At 40.3% G+C, this 19,247-nt stretch overlaps 1 protein-coding gene across 4 annotated transcripts in view; it reads right to left on the bottom strand.

Annotated features, from left to right (window-relative positions):
• Positions 1 to 19,247, bottom strand: part of LOC125459148 (anoctamin-9-like) — a 138,688-nt gene that overhangs the window by 51,196 nt on the left and 68,245 nt on the right. For all 4 annotated transcript variants that reach the window (XM_048545126.2, XM_048545125.2, XM_048545127.2 and 1 more), the window contains 5 exons: positions 18,337 to 18,433; positions 13,636 to 13,696; positions 11,127 to 11,209; positions 5,956 to 6,060; positions 1,455 to 1,619 (listed from right to left, as the gene is read on the bottom strand). In XM_048545126.2, the coding sequence (XP_048401083.2) occupies positions 1,455 to 1,619; positions 5,956 to 6,060; positions 11,127 to 11,209; positions 13,636 to 13,696; positions 18,337 to 18,433 (511 nt within the window). The remainder of the gene's footprint in view (positions 1 to 1,454; positions 1,620 to 5,955; positions 6,061 to 11,126; positions 11,210 to 13,635; positions 13,697 to 18,336; positions 18,434 to 19,247) is intronic.

The following is a 19,247-nucleotide window of genomic DNA, read 5'->3' as shown; positions in this document are numbered from 1 at the left end:
CCTGTTATGGCAGCCACAGTATTTATACAGCTGATTTAGACGGTTTCTGTTCTGTGGTAATATCCAAGACATTAAGAGGTTAGTCATAACATCAGCTGGGATAATAACAATTGTCAAAGTACAAACATGTCATAACGCTTATGTTTCCGTGAAAGATTACCGTGTTAAAAATAAAACTATCAAACCAGATTTCAGTTTAGGATCTGACTTGTGTAGTAGTGACATCAGCTTGAATCATAACAAAAGGCAAAATACACAATTGTTTTAATATATGTACTCAAACATTAATTCTTAAAACTTACGATGAATTCTTTTTGGAAGTATTTCTTGTGCTACACAAGCTAGCAATCTGTGAAAATGAGACAGTCATGGCACAATCTATTCCAAAGTGTTCTTAAATCTGGCTGTTTCAAAATATTTGTTACATCAGATTCTACGTATGAATAGGAATAGGGCTCGGTATAATGTTTTCAATGGGTTACTTAGGACAGTTCAAGCATCACTAAAGGTTAATTTAAAAGTGACAGGCTTGGATTTAGAAGTGAGAGAGAGAAAAAGAGAGGGAGTGAGAGACAGGGAAGTAGACTCTATTTCAGGTAGTTTGATTTTAGCTTTACAGCTGGGAAGACAACTGAACTACATGGGTTCAATATGCAGGCCTCAGTGAGAACTCCCAAAAGCAGGTGCATATCTCTTTGGATTGGAAACATGGAAATCCTGGATGCTTGGAAATGCTTGCAAGTTATTAATAATTCAGTACAGTTGAGAATGACTATTGAAAACCTCACAGCTTTTCTTCATACAAATGAACAAGAAAAAAACTCTCAAAGGAAAACAAAAGGGTAGATTTAGCTTTATGAAACTGTCAGTGAACTGTCAAGTGGTGTGCCTGGGATTACGTTTTAGAGTGCACTTCCCAGAGTCTAGAAAGCAAGAATGGAAAGTGATCAACAAGAATGGGAGCAGTTGTTAAGGCAATCCATTATGGAATATTTCTTGAGAAAGAACTTCAAGTTTAGATTAGCAAAAATGAAGGCTTGTAAACCGTTTTGAAGTATAAGCGGATTTGATGATCTAACATGTCGTTAACATCTGGAGAAAATCACTTAAAAATCTATTCAATCTGTGTTATTTTCAATTTGATGACAGTCTATCATACATATTTACCATATAGTAACTCTGATTGTTATAATACCAAATGTACATGTATTATCAGTTATTTTACTGTTCTAGCATTGTGTAATTAAGTTTATTTTGATTGTTTAAAACCATGGAAGCTAATGACTCGATTCTCTTAGTAAATTCCTTGGATTTCTCTCATTGCTGACTTCAAAAAAATTACTGGTCCCTAGGCAGATTGCAATATAAATTTGGCGATCTGGTTCTGAGATAACAAAATACTCAAAAGAATGAAATCCTAATAATAACGGCAAAGAACTTTATATTACTCTTACCTTAGTCATGATGAGAATCGTAAAGAAATGCAATACAGCACCAACCATTACTGCAATTGACCTGGCATGATCATTCAGAAATTCTGAAGCAGACCTTGTGAATGCAACAGCAGCTATAACCCGACATATCACAATTCCAAGAGAAAGGCCAATAATAACAGTGACCTGTAAGGTAACAGGAAAAATTGACACTGGAAGTTAGCTGAACACACAAGAGAAATAAACAATGCTGATAATGGTAAGGCCTGTGCTGTCTATGACTTAGAGTGAGTCACATCAGGAACAAAAGAAACAGCTCACCGCATATATTTGTGATCTCCTCATGTACCATCGTTAGACAGCCATAACAATAAACTCACAATTTGAGAACTTCAAGCCCAACTTGTGCACGACTGGACAATCAAATTGCATGAATTTGTTTCTGTTTTCCCTCACTAGGATAGCACACTGGAAACCAAGCTCACAATTCCAGGGCAGTCACAAAATGTAAAGGATTTACAAAAGTATGCAAAATCCCCAATTACCTCTCTCTTAGATCCAGGTTGACAGAAGCATGGACCAGGCTTCTCAACAATGATTATATATTACAAAGTAAATATATTCAAGCTGCACAAAAACAATTACTACCCATCAATATATAACTGTAACAGTTAAAACCCCTATAAAACACCCTACATGCACATATAAACAAACACAAAAAGAATCAGGTGTTGGGGCAAAGGGAAAGCTTAGTGAAGAAGTTTAATGGTCCCTATCAACAGGGTTCACTGAGATAATTCTTTTTGCTTGTCAGGATCCACTGCTACTTGACCTTTCTTCTCCATGTACTTTCACTTGCTTGGAGGAGGTTGTACGCTTATTAAGTCTCTGACTTATTGATTAAAAGCCAAATTTCATTGACACGAATAAGAGAAATAAACCAGCTTTCTTCAGGCATGAAGTGTTTTCATTGCAGAGAAAAGAACAGTTCCTTCTCTTTCATTAGCCTGATTGCTTCTGACCAGTCCTTCGTACCCACAAGTTGTTCGGCTACCTGTGAACCAATGGTCTAGTTGTTCGTAAGCAGAAGGCCTTTGTTATCAACAACTCATCACCACTTCACAGCCCAATCAGCTACTTATTGCCAGCTGAATCTCCGTTCATACACACCTCTAACTCCAGCTTATCTTTAGTAACCTCTAATCCCATTTTCTGGTATTTCGCCCATATCCCTCTAAACCCTTCCTATTCATATGCCCATCTAGTCACATTTTAAATGTTTAATTGTACCAGCCTCCACCACTTCCTCTGGCAGCTCATTCCACCCTCTGTGTGAAAATGTTGCCCCTTAGGTCCTTTTTAAATCTTTCCCATCTCACCTTCAACCTTTACCTGCTAGTTTTGGACTCCCCCACACTCCCACAGAAATGACCTTGTCTATTTACCCTATTCATGCTGCTCATGATTTTGTAAACCTTTATAAGGTCACCCCTCAGCCTCCTATGCTCCAAAGAAAATAGCCCCAGCCTATTCAGCCTCTCCGTATAGCTCAAACTTCCAATCCTGTAAATCTTTTCTAAAACCTTTTGAATTTCACGGCATCCTTCCTGTAGCAGGGAATCCAGAATTGCACACTGTATTCCAGTGTGGCCTAACCAATGTCCTGTACAGCTGCAAAATGACTTCCCAACTCCTATACTCAATGCACTGACAAATAAAGGCAAGCATACCAAACGCCTTCTTCATTATCCTATCTACCTGCAACTCCACTTTCAAGGAATTATGAACGTGCACTCCAAGGTCTCTTTGTTCAGCAACACACCCCAGGACTCTCCTATTAAGTGTGTAAGTCCAACCCTGATTTGCCTTTCCAAAATGCAGCAACTCACATTTACCTAAATTAGACTCCATCTGCCACTCCTTGACCCATCTGAGGTAACTCTGTGTCTGTACTCTGTTTATTCTGTAAAGTTCTGTAACTTTATTCGCTGTCTGTTACACCTCCAATTTTGGTATCACACGTAAACTTGCTTTTTAAAAGTACAGTCATCCTTACCACAATCCTTGATTTTTAGAACAACCCCTTTCCCATGTCAGAATCAAAAGTACAGAAAAATGAAAAGAAGTCACCTTTACAATTCTTATTGTATGCTAGAAAACTTCAGCTCAAGTCGTGTTGAATGATACTAATACTAAACACACACAGTACTGAAAAAGCCACAAGCTCAAATTACCTTCCCACTTATATCTACAATCACAGACTCTCTCCTTAATGAGTATTAACATTCTTGAGATCATCCAAGTACTGGACAACAAAAGTCCTGAGGTAGTTATCTGTTGGATAGCAATAAATTCTCAAGCTCAATTCCTACTACGATGCAACAATCTGAAACTTATTTTCTACTGATACTTTATCATTCAGTTTAATATTCCATCAAATAATAAGTTCCCATTTCACTCTCTACTGAATGTCTGAAAGTCCAGACTCACTCCTGGTCGACATCAACAATTAAAAGCACACCTTCGAACAGACAACAGAATCTGGACCTTCAGTGAAGTAACATTTGCTGGAACTAGTCCGCAGAGCAACTGGAGAGACAGGGTTTTCATAGAGAAAAGTTTCCAGGCAGTATATGCTCATTCTGAAAATCCCCACAACATTTCCACCAGCACAGGAACTAAGTTTTAGGTGGGAACCTCTTCCCACCCTACCTCCAATCGAGCACTTAAAGTCTCTGTCATAATACTGCTGTGATTAATTCTTTTCAGTTTAAAATTCCATCAAATAATAAGTCTCCCATTTCTATTCTTGGCAGTTGAGAATAAAGGCAGACTTCATAACTGGTGCAACAGAATGGCCTGCCTGGCGAGTCGAGAGGGGAAGGCAGTCTTGATCTGCTGCAATCTGAGGACAATCAAGACACAACGGTGGCAACTGAAATTCATAACCTGCCCTTGCGTTTGAACCCCATGGACCCATTTGACTTGCAACCCACGATCCCCTTTAAAAAGGTACCTTTCATGCTCACTGCCTTTGAAGTGGTTATGGTGCTCACAATAGTTTCCAGCTTCAGGTTGACAAGTAGCTTCAGGTAGAACAGGTCATTACTGTCCCTGGAAGTAGCCTGACAGAAAGTTAACTGCTTGATTATCGAACTGCCTGATCTGGTGAACTTTCCAATTTGCAATGAAGTTGAAACCTTCCTAATTGCTTGCTACACTATGGGACAGGTGGATGAAAATTCAATCATAAAAGATCAGCTGTCTTTGAATTCCTTATTACTCCAATCATGTCAAGATAATCTGCAAACTGCTCTTCACAGCACTCAACAGACAATTCTTACAGGCATAAAAAAGCTACTGAAAAAAAAATCCATTGAAATTCAGTGTTTTTCTTTAATTATCTCAACTAAAGTATAAATCTAATCTGTCTGTATCAGTGCATGGACATCAATGCTAGCCAGTCTCAGTTTTGGTTCTCAATCATTGCACCTCTGTCTGCTAAAGCTACTTCCCCTTAAATTTATTTCAATACATGCCTTGCAAAACAGCAAATCTTTCCCTTATTTGTGTCATGAAACAAACACCCAAAAATAATGGTTGGCAGTGTTTTTACATGGTATAGTCTAGAATATGAACTGAGGGTGAAATTGCCTTACATATAATTTTGTGTAGCAATGAAGGTGTCCTGTCCATTTATTGAGAGTAAGTAAGTTGATTTTGGAAATTCCCTTGTGCATCACATAATGCAGTAGTCTGAGCTGGGAATAAGATGTTTTTTGTTTATAAAGTATTGCAGGAATGTGAACTGGCATGAGGCCTGCTTGTGAGTTTCTTACACAGTGTGTCTTGGTCTGACATTTACCTTTGACTTTACAGTAATAAATTTGATCTTTGCATGTTGAAGAAAGGCTAGAATTTACTGTGGATGAGAAAGTACACCATGGACTGATACTTTAGAGTATTATTTCACCCATACCATTAATCTGAAAGACTACATCACTTAGGCTTCATGAAACCACTTTATTTTAATTCCAGGTGGACAGAAATTGATTACACCATATTTCACAGAGAGAAACATCTCACAAATCTATACTGTACTTTTTCCCCACACTGCCTAATGTATAAAACCGTATGATAGTTCCTAGAAATGCAGTGAAAACCTGTAGCAATTAGGACGGGGCTGCACAACTCCACATTGAGTTCACTTGCACCACCCCTCCAAATTTATTGAGGAAGCTACCTTATGGTGCAATTAGAGTACATGAAGAATGCACAGTAGCACAAGAACTGTTAGAAACAAGAAGTAAGATGGAAGCTGCTATTGTTTTCTACAAATTTAAATACTTGTGATACTCAATCCAATTCCCTAGTATCTGTCCAGTGTGCATAGGACTTGGAATAGGATGTCAGTGGAGCAGAACCTAGATTGCAATATTGGCCCTTTTATATGCTGTTTATTTGTTAATATTTTTCTTAATGATGACTTATTACAACAGGGCATAAACACTATATTACTTACCAGAATACACGCCAGCAACATCACGATTGTTGTGCGTTTGTACGAATGCTGATATTCTTTAACTTCGACACCAGGATTGTATATTAGCCCAAGCGCCAGTTCCTCCTGATGCAATAAACAATCATTTCAGAAATGAATTGTCTGTGTACTTCAACCCAATAGTGCAAAAAGGATGTACAAGGAGAGGCTGGACAGGCTGGGACTTTTTTTCCCTGGAGCATAGGATGCTGTGGGGTGACCTTATAAAATCATCCGGAACATAGATAAGGTGGACAGTCAAGGTCTTTTCCCCAGGGTAGGGGAGTCCAAAACTAAAGTGCATAGATTTAAGATGAGAGGGTTAAGATTTAAAAGGGACCTGAGGGGCAGCTTTTTCAAACAGAGAGTGCTGCAAGCTGTCAGAGGAAGTGGTAGAGGTGAGTACACTTAAAAGAAATTTGAATAGATACATGGATAGGAAAGGCTTAGAGAGATATGGGCCAAATGCAGGCAAATGGGACTAGTTCAGTTTAGGATATCTGATTTGGAATGGACAATTGGGCTGAAAGGTCTATTTTCTGTGTTGTATTACTCTAGACTCTATAAGTAAATTAACATTTTCCTTGTCAATTGAATATTAATGGGTGGATAGGTGTTAATGCTTCTGGTCCTGTCACCGGACCCGAAACATTAACTCTGATTTTTTCTTCAAAGATGCTGCTAGACCTGCTGAGCTTTTCCAGTAACTTCTGTTTTTGTTCTTCACCTGCAGCATCTACAGTCCTTTTGATTTTTATTAATGGACAAATATTTGACTTGGAATGGAGATATGAATTGCTAAACTTAGAATTTTGCGTTGAGTAAACAATTTTCATTCAGCATCTCAATCTCGTGCCATTTTCATGTGGTCTTTTCATGGGTTAGAAATGAGTTTGGTACAAAACACACACACACCTCTTTGGATGGTTTGTGACTGTAATGATTGTAACGAAGTTAGCAGATGGACCTCATAGAAAATGGGTTCCCTGATTGGACTGGATTAATGGCCCCAATCAGGGAGCCCTGGCTGTCAAATAAGAACAGGAGTATCAGACATCCTATTCACTCTGGGTGCTGATTCTGAGAGAGCTGGATCAGTGTCAGGGACTCTTTACATGTAAACATGTAAATAAAGGGTGACTGAGTGACAGGATACTGACCTCTGTGGAGTTATTTTAGTGGCTGAAAGAGTGGGTTCTGATATTGACATGCGATGCCTCCCTATATGGCATCAGGGTAGCATTAGCTCATAGGTGGCCCAATGGAGAGGAATGTCTAACTGCATGTGCATCCAAGGCTTTTGCTAATACAGAATGTAAATGCACCCAGAGAGAAGGAAAGTTTGGCAGTCATATTTAAAGTCAGGAAGTCCCATCAATAACTTAATGGCTGTAAACAGACCACAAACCCCTGCTGGGTATCCTTAAGGAGGACAAGGCAGTGTTACATATAGCTTCAGGCTGAATTCAGCAGTGGGCTCTAATCCAAAGTGCATATAATTACATGTTGGAACACCATCTGGGAGGCTGAGTAGCAAATGCAGATGCATCTCGCTGGCAGATACAGAACTGGTGGGACTGCTACTGAAAGAGTCCACAATGGTTTTAAATTTTCTGGACACTCTTCCAGTGACATCAGGCAATATCAGACTTTGGATGCAGAGAGATCAAGTTCTGGCAAAACTGAAACAGTTGGTAGTGATGAAGGAACCTAAAAGGCCGTCGCAACCAGAATTGAAACCTTTTTGGACCCAGAGAGACCGGATCACAGTCAAGGCATATTATTATGGGGTGCAAGAGATTGCCCCAAGCAAAGGTCGCCACCAGATACTGGCTGAAATCTACCAGGGTCATCATTAATATGCTGGCATGAAGTTATGTCTGGTGGCCAAGATTGGATGCAGACATAGCCACATTGGTGCAGCACTGTCCAGAGTGTCAACAAGGACAAAAATTATTGCCAGCAGCTCCCCCACATTCGTGGTGATGGCCAGGTAAACTCTGGACTCAACTTTTCACGTCCTTTCATGGAAACAATGTTCTTAGTCATTGTGGACGCCCAATCCAAGTGGCTGGATGTGCACAGTGTTCATATATCAAACATGATAATAGAAAAACTGTGTGCATCTTTTGCAAATCATGGAGTCCGAGTAGTGTTGGTCGCAGATTCTGGGCCATCATTTACCAATAGGGAATTTGAGTACTTCCTAAAGTTGAATTGTATTTGACATATAAGAACAGCTCCACACCACCCATCATCCAATGGTCTGGCAAAAAGACCACTCTACACTTTGAAGGCAGGCTAAAGGAAACAGCCTGTAGCTTCACTGGATACCAAACGGTCCCAGTTCTTATTTGATTGTAGGACCACTGCTCTTGCAGCTATGGGGATAGCTCCAACAGAGTGGCTAATGGGGAGAAGACTGTATCAGGATAAATCTGGTCTTCCTGGACCTGGGCGGGGTCAGGAACATCATCAGGACTGCCAATGTTGGACACAAGGCTTGGCTAAGCAAGAGAGACATTTTACTTCAGGGAACGAAGTTTGGCATAGGAACCATAAAAATAGCCTTGTGGAAAAGAAGTATGGATGACGCAAGGTTAGGTCCAGTGACATATAAAGTTTGGGTAGGTGCAAGAGTCCTGAAAAAGCACATTGATCATATGAAGGCTGCAAAATCACAAATGTTGCTGGAGTAAAAGGTGCTCTTTGACTGCCTCCCTGGCTGTTCCAAAACCCACAGGCTCTCCATCTACATCACGTTTTGAAGATGCCTCAGAATTGGAGAGGGACACCTCAGATGTTGTCACTTCAATACCTCTGCCGCCTGAAGAAGAGTATAAATTTCTTCCCAGACACTCTTGGGCAAGAGGTGAGCTACTGTTCATTACACGCTGCCTGTATCAGAGGCAGAGTTAGGGAAACCGGAGCTGGTGCTAAAACGCCCCAGGAGGAGCTACAAAGAACGCACCTATATCATTGGACGCAGAGGGGGAGGGACGTAGAGATATTAATAAGGTCAGCCACGTAGGCCTCAGAGTAAGAGTTCCCTAATTGGAGTATTAATCTGGTCCAATCTTGGAACTCTTCTGACAGGTAAGAACATGGGTGTCAGACATCCTGTTCACTCTGAGAGCTGCCTGTGAGGAAGCTGGATCAATGTCAGGGACTCCCCATGTGTACATAAAAGGTGAGTTGGTGATGGGATCCCAGCATCAATGGAGTTATTTCAATGACTACTAGAGGAAGCTTGCTGAGGAGTTAGGAACATTCTTAATGGCAAATAAAAATGTTCTGACAGCTTCATATGTCACTATTAGATGCTACATTGTTATGTATTTTATGTAATGATTGTTGAGAGCTCTGTCCTCAATTTGACCATTACTTTGGCCAGCTTTGGGCAAGCGTTGACAGACATTACAGAACTTTTTCCAATGGAGAAGGTATCACCATGCATTTAAAATGTACAAAAATTGTGTTGGCAAACTCTTCTCGTCATGTACACAAGTTGGATTTAAATGTACAGACAGCTCTGACTATGAAAAAAGATCCTTTATTTATTCATTCAAATGCAAACAACACTGGCTGGGCCAGTATTTATTGCCCATGCCTGGAGGGCCTTGAGAAGGTGACATTGAGCTGCCATTGGGCAGAGAGTTCCAGGATTTAACCCAGTAATGCCCAAAGAATGGTGATACACTTCCAAGTCAGGGTCGTGAGTGACTTGGAGGGGAACTTGCAAGAAGTGGTGTACCCATACCATCTGGTGCCCTTGTTCTACAAGATGATGGTGATCATAGGTTGTAAAGTGCTGACCAAGGAGCTCTTGGTGAATTTCTACAGTGTGTTTTGTAGATGCTGCACACTGAGCATCAATGATTGAGGGAATAAATGTCTGTGGATGTAATACATTTAAGCAGACTGGTTCATCCCGGAAAGTATCAAGATTCTTGTGTGTTATTGGGGCTGCACTTAACCAGGCAAGTGTGAGTATTTGACCACACTCCTAACTTGTGCCTTGCAGATAGTGGACTCACTTTGTGGATTCAGGAGGTGGCCTACTCAAGATTCCTATCCGCTGACTTGCTGCTGGTCCAGTTCAGCTTCTGGTCAATGGTAATCCTCAGGATGTTGGTAGAGGGAATTCAGTGATAGTAAACCATTGAATGTTAAAGGGAAATGTCACAGATTGACCCTTCTGCAGCATGCAGGTTACTGAGAATGATATCAGGTATGCTTGTCCCCACTTGTTAGTTCCATTACCACCTGCCACAGATCCAATCTAGCAGCCATTTCCTTTAGGATTTGGCTAGCTTGATCCATGGTAATGTTGCTGAGCCACTCTTAGCAGGTGATTTAGCAGAAATCCCCCTTCCAGAGTAGATTCTACACCCTTGCCACCCTCAGTGCTTCCTCCAGATGTGATCAACTTGAGGTTTCCTTGTTTGCGTTTGACTTGGTGCTATGAGATGCCTTGGGGCCAAGAGACAATGTTGAGGATTCCAACTCCCTCTTGACTATATATCACGGCTACTTCGGTTGGAATAGGATATATCCAGAGATGGTGACAGTGTTGTCCAGAACGTTCTTTAAGGTATAATTCTGTGAGTATAACTATATCAGGCTTTTGCTTCACACGTCTTTCCCAATGTTAGTCAGAATATTAGCATTAACCCACAAATGTGCATATAAGGTGAACAAGTAGTATTTACCATTGATACAATTAAATAGCTTTCTAGGCCCTTTCTCACAGGGTAGTTAAACATCAATCATGTTGCTGGGACTGCAGAATTGCAGTTTTCTTCCCTAAAGGACATTAGTGAACCAGGTGGGGATTTTTTATGACAATTTACAATGGTTTCATGGTCATTAGATTTTTAATTCCAGATTAGTATAGGTTTGAAATTGCACCCTCTGCCAAAGTGGGATTCAAACGCATGTCCACAAAACATTATATATCTTGGTGACTAATCTAGTGACATTACCTCTATGCCAATACCGCTATACTCTGCCAATTCTAAAGTCTTCTCTTTCACTGGTGTTAGGATCAGAAGAAAGAGGGCCTCATCACCCAATAGTATGATCTCAAAACTCTCAAAGTATCAATCTCATGTTCATTAAATGTTAATATTTGAATCAGCTAAGGTTTTTACCTCGTCCTCATCCCAGTGGGACAAATCCCAGAGTGAGACAGATTTCGCTCGGGCTCGTTTCCATAGTTCCAAAAATACAGTGGCTATATTTTGAGAGAGAAACATTCACTTAAATAACAATTATTAAATTATTTAATAATCATGGGCAGAGTTTTACACGCCTCTCTGCATGGGTTTGTCAGTGGATGGGGCATGTAAAATGCCATGGGCATTTTTCCTGATGTGCATCCACCTGCTCCGATCCTGCACAATATTACAAGTGATGTGGAAGCAGTTAGGTGACAAACCTTACCTGCGTCACGTGAGGCGCTTAAGTAACTAGTAATACACAGAAGGACAATTTCCTACCTCTGATACTATTTAATAGGTGGCAGGCTAGGACCAATGACAGCTTGGAAACTCCTCAAGTGACACTGCTCAGACTCTAGGATAGTAGATTAATTGCTTTGTTTGTGAATCCCAGTTTTAAAAAGAGATCCTCCACTGAGCTCCAGACATTCCCGTATTTCCCCATTCCTCATATCCTGTCTAACTGATCTGCCTTGCTTGGGCCTGCCAACCTGACCCTGGCAAAGTCCTCTCTCTCTACTTTGCATCTAGTCCAGTGCCAAACGTTGGAATCCAGTCCCAGTCATTGCCACAATGAACCTATAGCAACTGGCTGGCAGCTCTTTGAGGCTGAATTTCTCCTCAGATAGAGGTGGTAGTGTCATCTCAAGGTAATTAACTTCTCCTTGGATATTAAATCAAAATGGGACTGTGGGGCTGGATGGGACCAGGAAATAAACTCCACATAAAATATTTAAGTTTAAACTGACAGATAAATGTAAATTGCACGCACATGGATGAAATACTGTATTATGAGCTTTTCCAAATACTATACTGATACATTAGTGAATTACAAAGACCAGGAAAACACTAAATTTGATCCCTGACTGATCCTATAGCAATTAACCAAAGTTACGAGGCAGAATTTCCATAACTCTAAGCAGCTTCATTGGCCTCAGTAGCCTGTGCTAGTAAGATGAAAGATAAACCTGAGTTTCCCTTCCCGACTGCTAGCCACTGATGCCATTCGACACTATGCACAATGGGGCTTAATTACAACCACAAAATAGAATATTCCGAAAATGCTCACTGTTCAAGTTTATACATGAAACACTGGCTTTTGGGTGAAATTCTGTTAAACTGCTTCTAACAATAAAACTATATCATCAACAGGAGTCACTAACTTGGGGTAAAAATTTGAGGAAGTGATGGGCAGAACTTTCCAGCCTGCATTGGGAAACCAATGTTGAGACTAATTTTGTGTCTTTTCCCCATACTGAGCTGGAGCACAGCGGTGCTAGTTATCACAGCTGGCAATTTTAGTGGAGTTGGACAACTTGGCTGTAAACTGATTAGCCAATTAATGCTAATGGGTAAAGGAAGAGGCAGAAATGCTGAAGTTCAGGCCTCATGTAAGCAAATACAACAGTCGTTAAAGTTGCCTGCATTTTGCGGGAAAAAATACAAGTACTAGGTACCAAGGAGGAGAAACAAGGGCCTGAATTGAGAATTGCCCCTTGATTCTGCAAAAGTGATCTAGAGTTGTTTCTCGAGGTAGTGTAGGAGAGGAGGTCCTCTTTCTTGTGCAGAGAAAGAGAAGAGCACTGAGTGTTATATGCACGAACCTGGTCTAGCGCTGTAAAATATTCAATGACCTTCAATCTGAGAAGAACAATTTTAGACCCTGGTGACAGGTCCCTATGTATTCAACATCCAGCAGGCAAGCCAGTTGAAAAGCCTAGCAGCACAAGCTGCTCCTAAACATGGAAGTAAATGCTCAGGGTACTTACTCAACTCTCAACAAGTTCTGGAATCAGTCCTGGAACAGTTGAGGATTTACCCGACTGTGATACCTGTACCTTTCTGAAGGCCTCGGTGATACAGAACACTGTAGACTGTCACAATGCACAAAATCTTTGCAAAAAGAACAATATAAACCTTTGTAGTGCATCTGTGGCTCAATTTCAAAGTGATGTTAAATGGTAAGAAGCCATCTTTTCAAGAGATAACAATTATGCCTGAGAATCATCTATCTGATTTGGGATGATGGAGCAAAGAGCTATGGTATCATTGATTACCAGGGATGGTAGGAATGGCACAAGGAGCAAGCTCTTGTTGAGGTTTTCATGGCATGCCTTTTCCCCTTCCTGGAAGAAAGTAAAACTGGCAAGAGAGGTGCCTTGAAACTGATATGCTTGTAAGTGATGCTCTTTTTAGCACTCACCCATTTCTTGGGAGGTAGAAATAAAGACTTCCCACTATGTGTATTATGTATTTCAAATATTGCATATAATCCATAATAATTGCACTCATTTTGCTATCTACTACATTTGGTCATATTATGGTGTTGTCATCCAATGTACACTTATAAGGGATGGACTGGCTTTGAATATAATGCCTGGATAGACTTTTGTTAATTAACTAAAATGGAAACCACCATTGCACCAAAGAAAATACCTACCCCAGACTGCCATAAACATTGCAAAAACAACTGTCCCTTCATGGTCAAATAGTTGCGTGATCTGCAGAAATAAAATAAGTTAAGTTTGCTCAACAAAAACAACTTACATTCCTATAATCCCTTATTGTAATAAATCAACATATGTGCTTCTCAGGAGTAATACAAAGAATGACATGGAAGCACATAAATAGATATTAGGACAGCTATTCAAAAGCTTGATCAGAGATAGTGTCTTAAAAAGAGAAATTGAAGTAGACAGCCAAGGAGGTATATGGTGGTTATTCTGCAATTTATGACCCAAGTATTGATGACATAGCCACAAATGGTAGAGTTTAAAATCAGGGATGCACAAGAGGCCAAAATTAGATGAGTATCTAAGAGGGTAATGCACTGGAGGAGATTACAGAGATGGGAAGGGGTAAAACAATGGCGAAATTTAAAAACAAGGATGTGAATTTAAAAATACAATGCTATATGATCAAAAGCTAGTGTATGTCACTGAGAACAGAGGTGATGGGAGCATGAGACTTGGGACAATTTTAAGACGTGGGCGGCAGAAATTTAAATTACCTCAGCTTTATGGAGGACAGAATGTGGAAAATCAGCCGAGGCTACATTGGAATAGGAAAGTCTAGAGGTAATAAATACCTCTAGATTAGTAATCGGTGATAGGACAAAGCAAAAATCTTACAGTTATGGAAATAAACCATCTTGATGATGGTACAAATATATAGTCCAAAGCTAATCTCAGGCTTCAGATGCAATACCAAAGTTGTAAACAGATTGGTGTAATCAAAGATTTGTACAAAGCTGAGAGATGGAATCAATTGCCAGAGAAAATAATTTGCAGAGTCAGGCACAAACAATGGCTCCAATTTTCAATTGAAATAAATTTCTGCTCAAGGTGGTCTTGTGGCACAATGGGTAGCATCCCTGCCTCAGAACCAGAAGTTCCCAATTCAAATCCTACTCCAGGACTTGGTGTGCAAAGAAGGTGCATTGATAACATAGCCAAACAGGTTGTGAATCCCTCCCATGTAGTTCAATGGTAGGCAGAAGAGTGAAAGGGATTCCTGGTTGTCCACATGATGAAAGAAATTAAGAGTTTAATCTTCACTATCCATAGCTCCAAGCTACAATATGCAAATGTACATTGCCGTAAGAAATCATGCTCTTGATCAGGGTGGTTGGCTCAGGTAGCAGGGTGGCTTTCATGTTAGTATTCAATCCCTGTGCCAGTTGGCTTTGATGTTGGACTTGCCTCCTTGATATGGTAGAGGTTATACAACTGTGGATGAGATTTGCCTTCGGCAGGGAACTTAAGAAGAAATTATTACCCAGCATGCTGAATGTCACATAAAGAGTATGATGAAAGTAAAGGGAAATAATCATGAGATAGAGTTAGGTGTTGAAAATTAACATTGTACTTTTACATGTTGCTGCCAAGGAGTTGCATTTAAATTAAGTGGCCAAGGATGGGCCCTTGGGATTCACCAGGTGCAAAAGGGAGCTAAAGTGAAGCCTTTGCAAATAATTTTTCTGGCTCTGAGTAGATAAACAAAATAGACATTGGGTTGATACAAGTTGGAGGAGGATGCTGTGTCAGCTACATGAAAGGTTACAAAAAGCTTAAGACAGACAGGGAGGTACAGTTTAGCTATCACAAAGTCATAATTATGACTTTTTTATCAGACTTGTTTCAGCAGTGCAGTCACAAATCTGATTGGAAGGCTTTAAACTTAAAGTCTGAGAGAAATGGAAATACATTGGTAGGTGACAACATGTTCAATATCTTTGAAAATGAATTGGAGAGTGACAGCAGTTTGCAAGGATAGAGGGTCAAATGTTAGTTTTTGAAAAGATAGCTAATTATAACGACCATAGATTTAAAGGAGAGGGGCTATAGCAGTTAAAATACCAGTTAACACAGGATCAAGATGGGAAATTACATGTCAGCACTTTAGAGGGATAGAATCGAGAAAGCATTGAGTGGGTCTCATAGACAAAAGGAGCTAATTAAAAGTATGAGTAACAAAGTGTAGAACTGGATGAACACAGCAGGCCAAGCAGCATCTTAGGAGCACAAAGGCTGACGTTTTGGGCCTAGACCCTCTAGGCACGAAACGTCAGCTTTTGTGCTCCTAAGATGCTGTTTGGACCAGAGATAATGGGAACTGCAGATGCTGGAGATTCCAAGATAATAAAATGTGAGGCTGGATGAACACAGCAGGCCAAGCAGCATCTCAGCTTTTGTGCTCCTGAGATGCTGCTTGGCCTGCTGTGTTCATCCAGCCTCACATTTTATTATTATGCTGTTTGGACCGTTGTGTTCATCCACCTCTACACTTTGTTATCTCGGATTCTCCAGTGTCTGCAGTTCCCACTATCTCTCATTAAAAGTAGGAACAGAATTAGAGAAACTAGAGAAATACAAGATCACGGTTAGAGTAGCAGTTAAGAATTATTGGTAGTTTGATCAGATGGGTTTGTGACGGAGAGGACTGTGGCAGAGGCAACAGTTCAATAGTCTCAACCTTAGCGACAAGTGTTCATGAATGAGTTCTTTGTGCATGTTGCTGGAGATGAGGGTGAAGGACTTAGGAAGTGGGGTTTAGTAATATGTTAAGCAATACGAGAAAGAAACTGGGGTTTCTTTGCATTCTAGATTCAGCAGACAAGAACAGGACCCAACAGTACTTTATGATACCCAGCCCCGTCTGGCAACAAGTGGCTAAATAACTTGGTCACATGTATCCTTTATAAAGCCTATGTCCTTTGGAGTAAAGGCCACTTAATTTAAATGCAACCCCTGGGCAGCAACATCTAAATTAACGCAATGTTAATTTTCAACACCTAACTCTAGTTCAGGGCGATACCAGTGAAGTAATAGGGAGTAATGGTTACAAGGTAATGGTTTTTTTCAGGTGTAAGGTAAATGCAAGGATGCTGTTGAGCAAATCTTTTAACTGCAAAATATTATTATAATTGAAGGACCAAAAGCTAGAAAATTGGGATTTTAAAAGTGCAACTGTAAGTGAAGGATCACTTTTTCCTAGTGATGGATACAGATGGAACAAGGATGACGTAGCAAATGCTAAGTGTTACAGGGATCAGAGATGGCCTGATCTGTAATTGATAGTATGGAACTTACAAGACCATGTGATATTGCAAAACCAAGTACGTGTCTGTATTTCATGTTTGCGTTCATGTTTACATGGAAGGAGAGACTAATGAGGACATGAATGTAATGACCTCAAAGAAGAGAGAACATGATGAGTTGAGATGGAGATCAAAATCACTGAGGACGAGAACTTGTTCTGTGTGAAGCCAAAGGAGGAATGGAATATGCATATTGCAGCAATAAAATGTTTAAACAAACTCAGGAAAGCAACAAAGAATTTGTGACACAACAGAGGCGGAACAGCATAGCATGCTGTAGGAAGGAGAAAAATTCAGAGGAGTAAGGAGTTAACTTGACCTGTAATCTGGTGATAGGTGCCACACCACCACTATAGAGGACTTGGCTAGTCAAGTAGGGTGTGCTTAATTAAGTGACAAGGTGTCAACCTTCAGCTTTGTTTCTTCTAAGGCCCAATGATATTTATGTAATGATCCTGAATAAACTGTTGGATGGCAAGTCCTTAGTCAGAGTACCCATTTACTTATGAAGGGACATTCATAATGGGGTGGTGAGAGTTCATCCACTAGCAGTCTAGTAGTGAGAGGAGTATTTTGGACAGAAGACTAACATGATTAGGCCCTGGAAGGCAAAAAGCGTCAAGACAAAAATGGGAACCAAACGAACTGCGGATGCTGTAAATCAGGAGCAAAAACAAAGTTGCTGGAGAAGCTCAGCAGGTCTGGCAGCGTCTGTGAAGGAAAAAACAGAGTTGACATTTTGGGTCTGGTGACCCTTCCTCAGAACTGATGCAGAAAATAGAGAGGTGGGTGGGGTAGGGAGTAAACGATAGGACAGAGCCCAAAGAGAGAGAAAGACAGTTGGACAGACGAAGGAGTTGCTAATGATCAGGCTGGGAGGATGAATAGTTGTTAGTGGGAACTGTTAGTGACTAACAACAGGGAGTGAGTAATGACAGGCCATGTGGTAACAAGGCCTGGTGTGTGGAGTGGTGGGCTGGGACATGGGAGAATTTAGGCCCTAAAATTATTAACTCAATATTGAGTCCGGAGGGCTGTAGGCTCTTTGGGTTCTATCCTATCATTTACTCCCTACCCCACCCAGCTCCCTATTTTCTGCTTATAAGCTGACATTTTCCCAGCCACCATCAGCAACTTTGTTTTTGTTATTGTTGAAGAAGAAAATAGGGGAAGGCAACTGGGGTTGCTCTGCATTATAAGTCAGCACCGAGTGCCTCAATCAGCCTGTAGAGAATGCCAAAAGAGGGAATCCACAGGTGGAGGAACTGTACAAGCACAACATATAAAGTATCTGATCCCCTTAATCATTTGCCATAAATATCCTGTTTGTGTATCACTGTAATGAAGCAGGTGAAAACACAAAATCAAGCAGCTATTTAGAGATGAGGTACTGGATTACCAGCAAGCAAAAAGGAATAGATTTTTAACAAGGATACTCAGCAAAGAGAAGTTAGTGGAAATGTAAACTGGGTGGTTTCTATGATAGGCAGTTGATCTGCTGAGGCAGCAAGTTGTACATTAACATTGATTGTGTGATTTTACCTTAGCATAAGAACATGTCTCATTGAGCCTCCAGTATTGACAACGTTTATCACAAAGTGGGCACATGACAATTCCAGTAGCATTGCATATTTCCGTACTGAGGTTCATGGAAAAAAGACAGAGCAAATTAAAATAAAGCATTATTTACCATGAATCACACAGCAAAAACAAAAGTTCAGAAAACGTAGCTGACTAATTGCGAACTCAAGAAAATCTTATTCAATTCCTGCAAAGCATAAAATCCTTTACATAATTCAGGCTGTGAACCATGACAGTTGCTTCCCTTACACCTGAGAACTTGAACAAAGCTACTGCCCATGTGTTCATGTGTGCTTTCTGGGCCCCTTAATGTTTGCTTATTCTATAAATAGAATAAAGACCCAATACTGAACTCAACAGTCCAATCTGTCCCTGACATAGACATTTGAAAACAGGATAGAAAAGTTCATATTAGGGGTTGCAGATAGTAATAAGGAATGGGAAATCAAGAGAGTAAAAACCGCTTTTCCTTAGGACGTTGAGATCATTTTTAGTTTTCCTATTGCTTTTCTGCTTAAAACCATTTTATCAAACAACTCCTGAACACAATGAGAATAAAGTAAGATGAGTTAAGTGGACAAATCCAAAATAATAAACTAGGGCACAATGTCTTCTAGGAGTAATATGCAGTGACAAATAAAATATACCATTTTAGGTCAGCAAAGACATTTGGTGCACAGCACTATGCTGCAACAAATCCTGTAAAGTTGACCGTAGAATACAACTTGCTTTAGTAATTTCTGTATTTAAAGCAGGTTTATTCAGCAGGTTGTTTTGATGTTTATTGTTCTGCCTTTCTCAATCTGCCCAAGATTGAAGAAAATTTCCATTTGGCTCTTCAATAACTGCTTGTGTGGTCAGCATATAACTTA

The sequence above is a fragment of the Stegostoma tigrinum genome, chromosome 17 (genome assembly GCF_030684315.1).
Source record: "Stegostoma tigrinum isolate sSteTig4 chromosome 17, sSteTig4.hap1, whole genome shotgun sequence".
In the NCBI taxonomy this organism is placed as follows: domain Eukaryota; kingdom Metazoa; phylum Chordata; class Chondrichthyes; order Orectolobiformes; family Stegostomatidae; genus Stegostoma; species Stegostoma tigrinum.
Note: the sequence above shows the minus strand (reverse complement) of the source record. Positions and strands in the feature narration are given on the sequence as shown.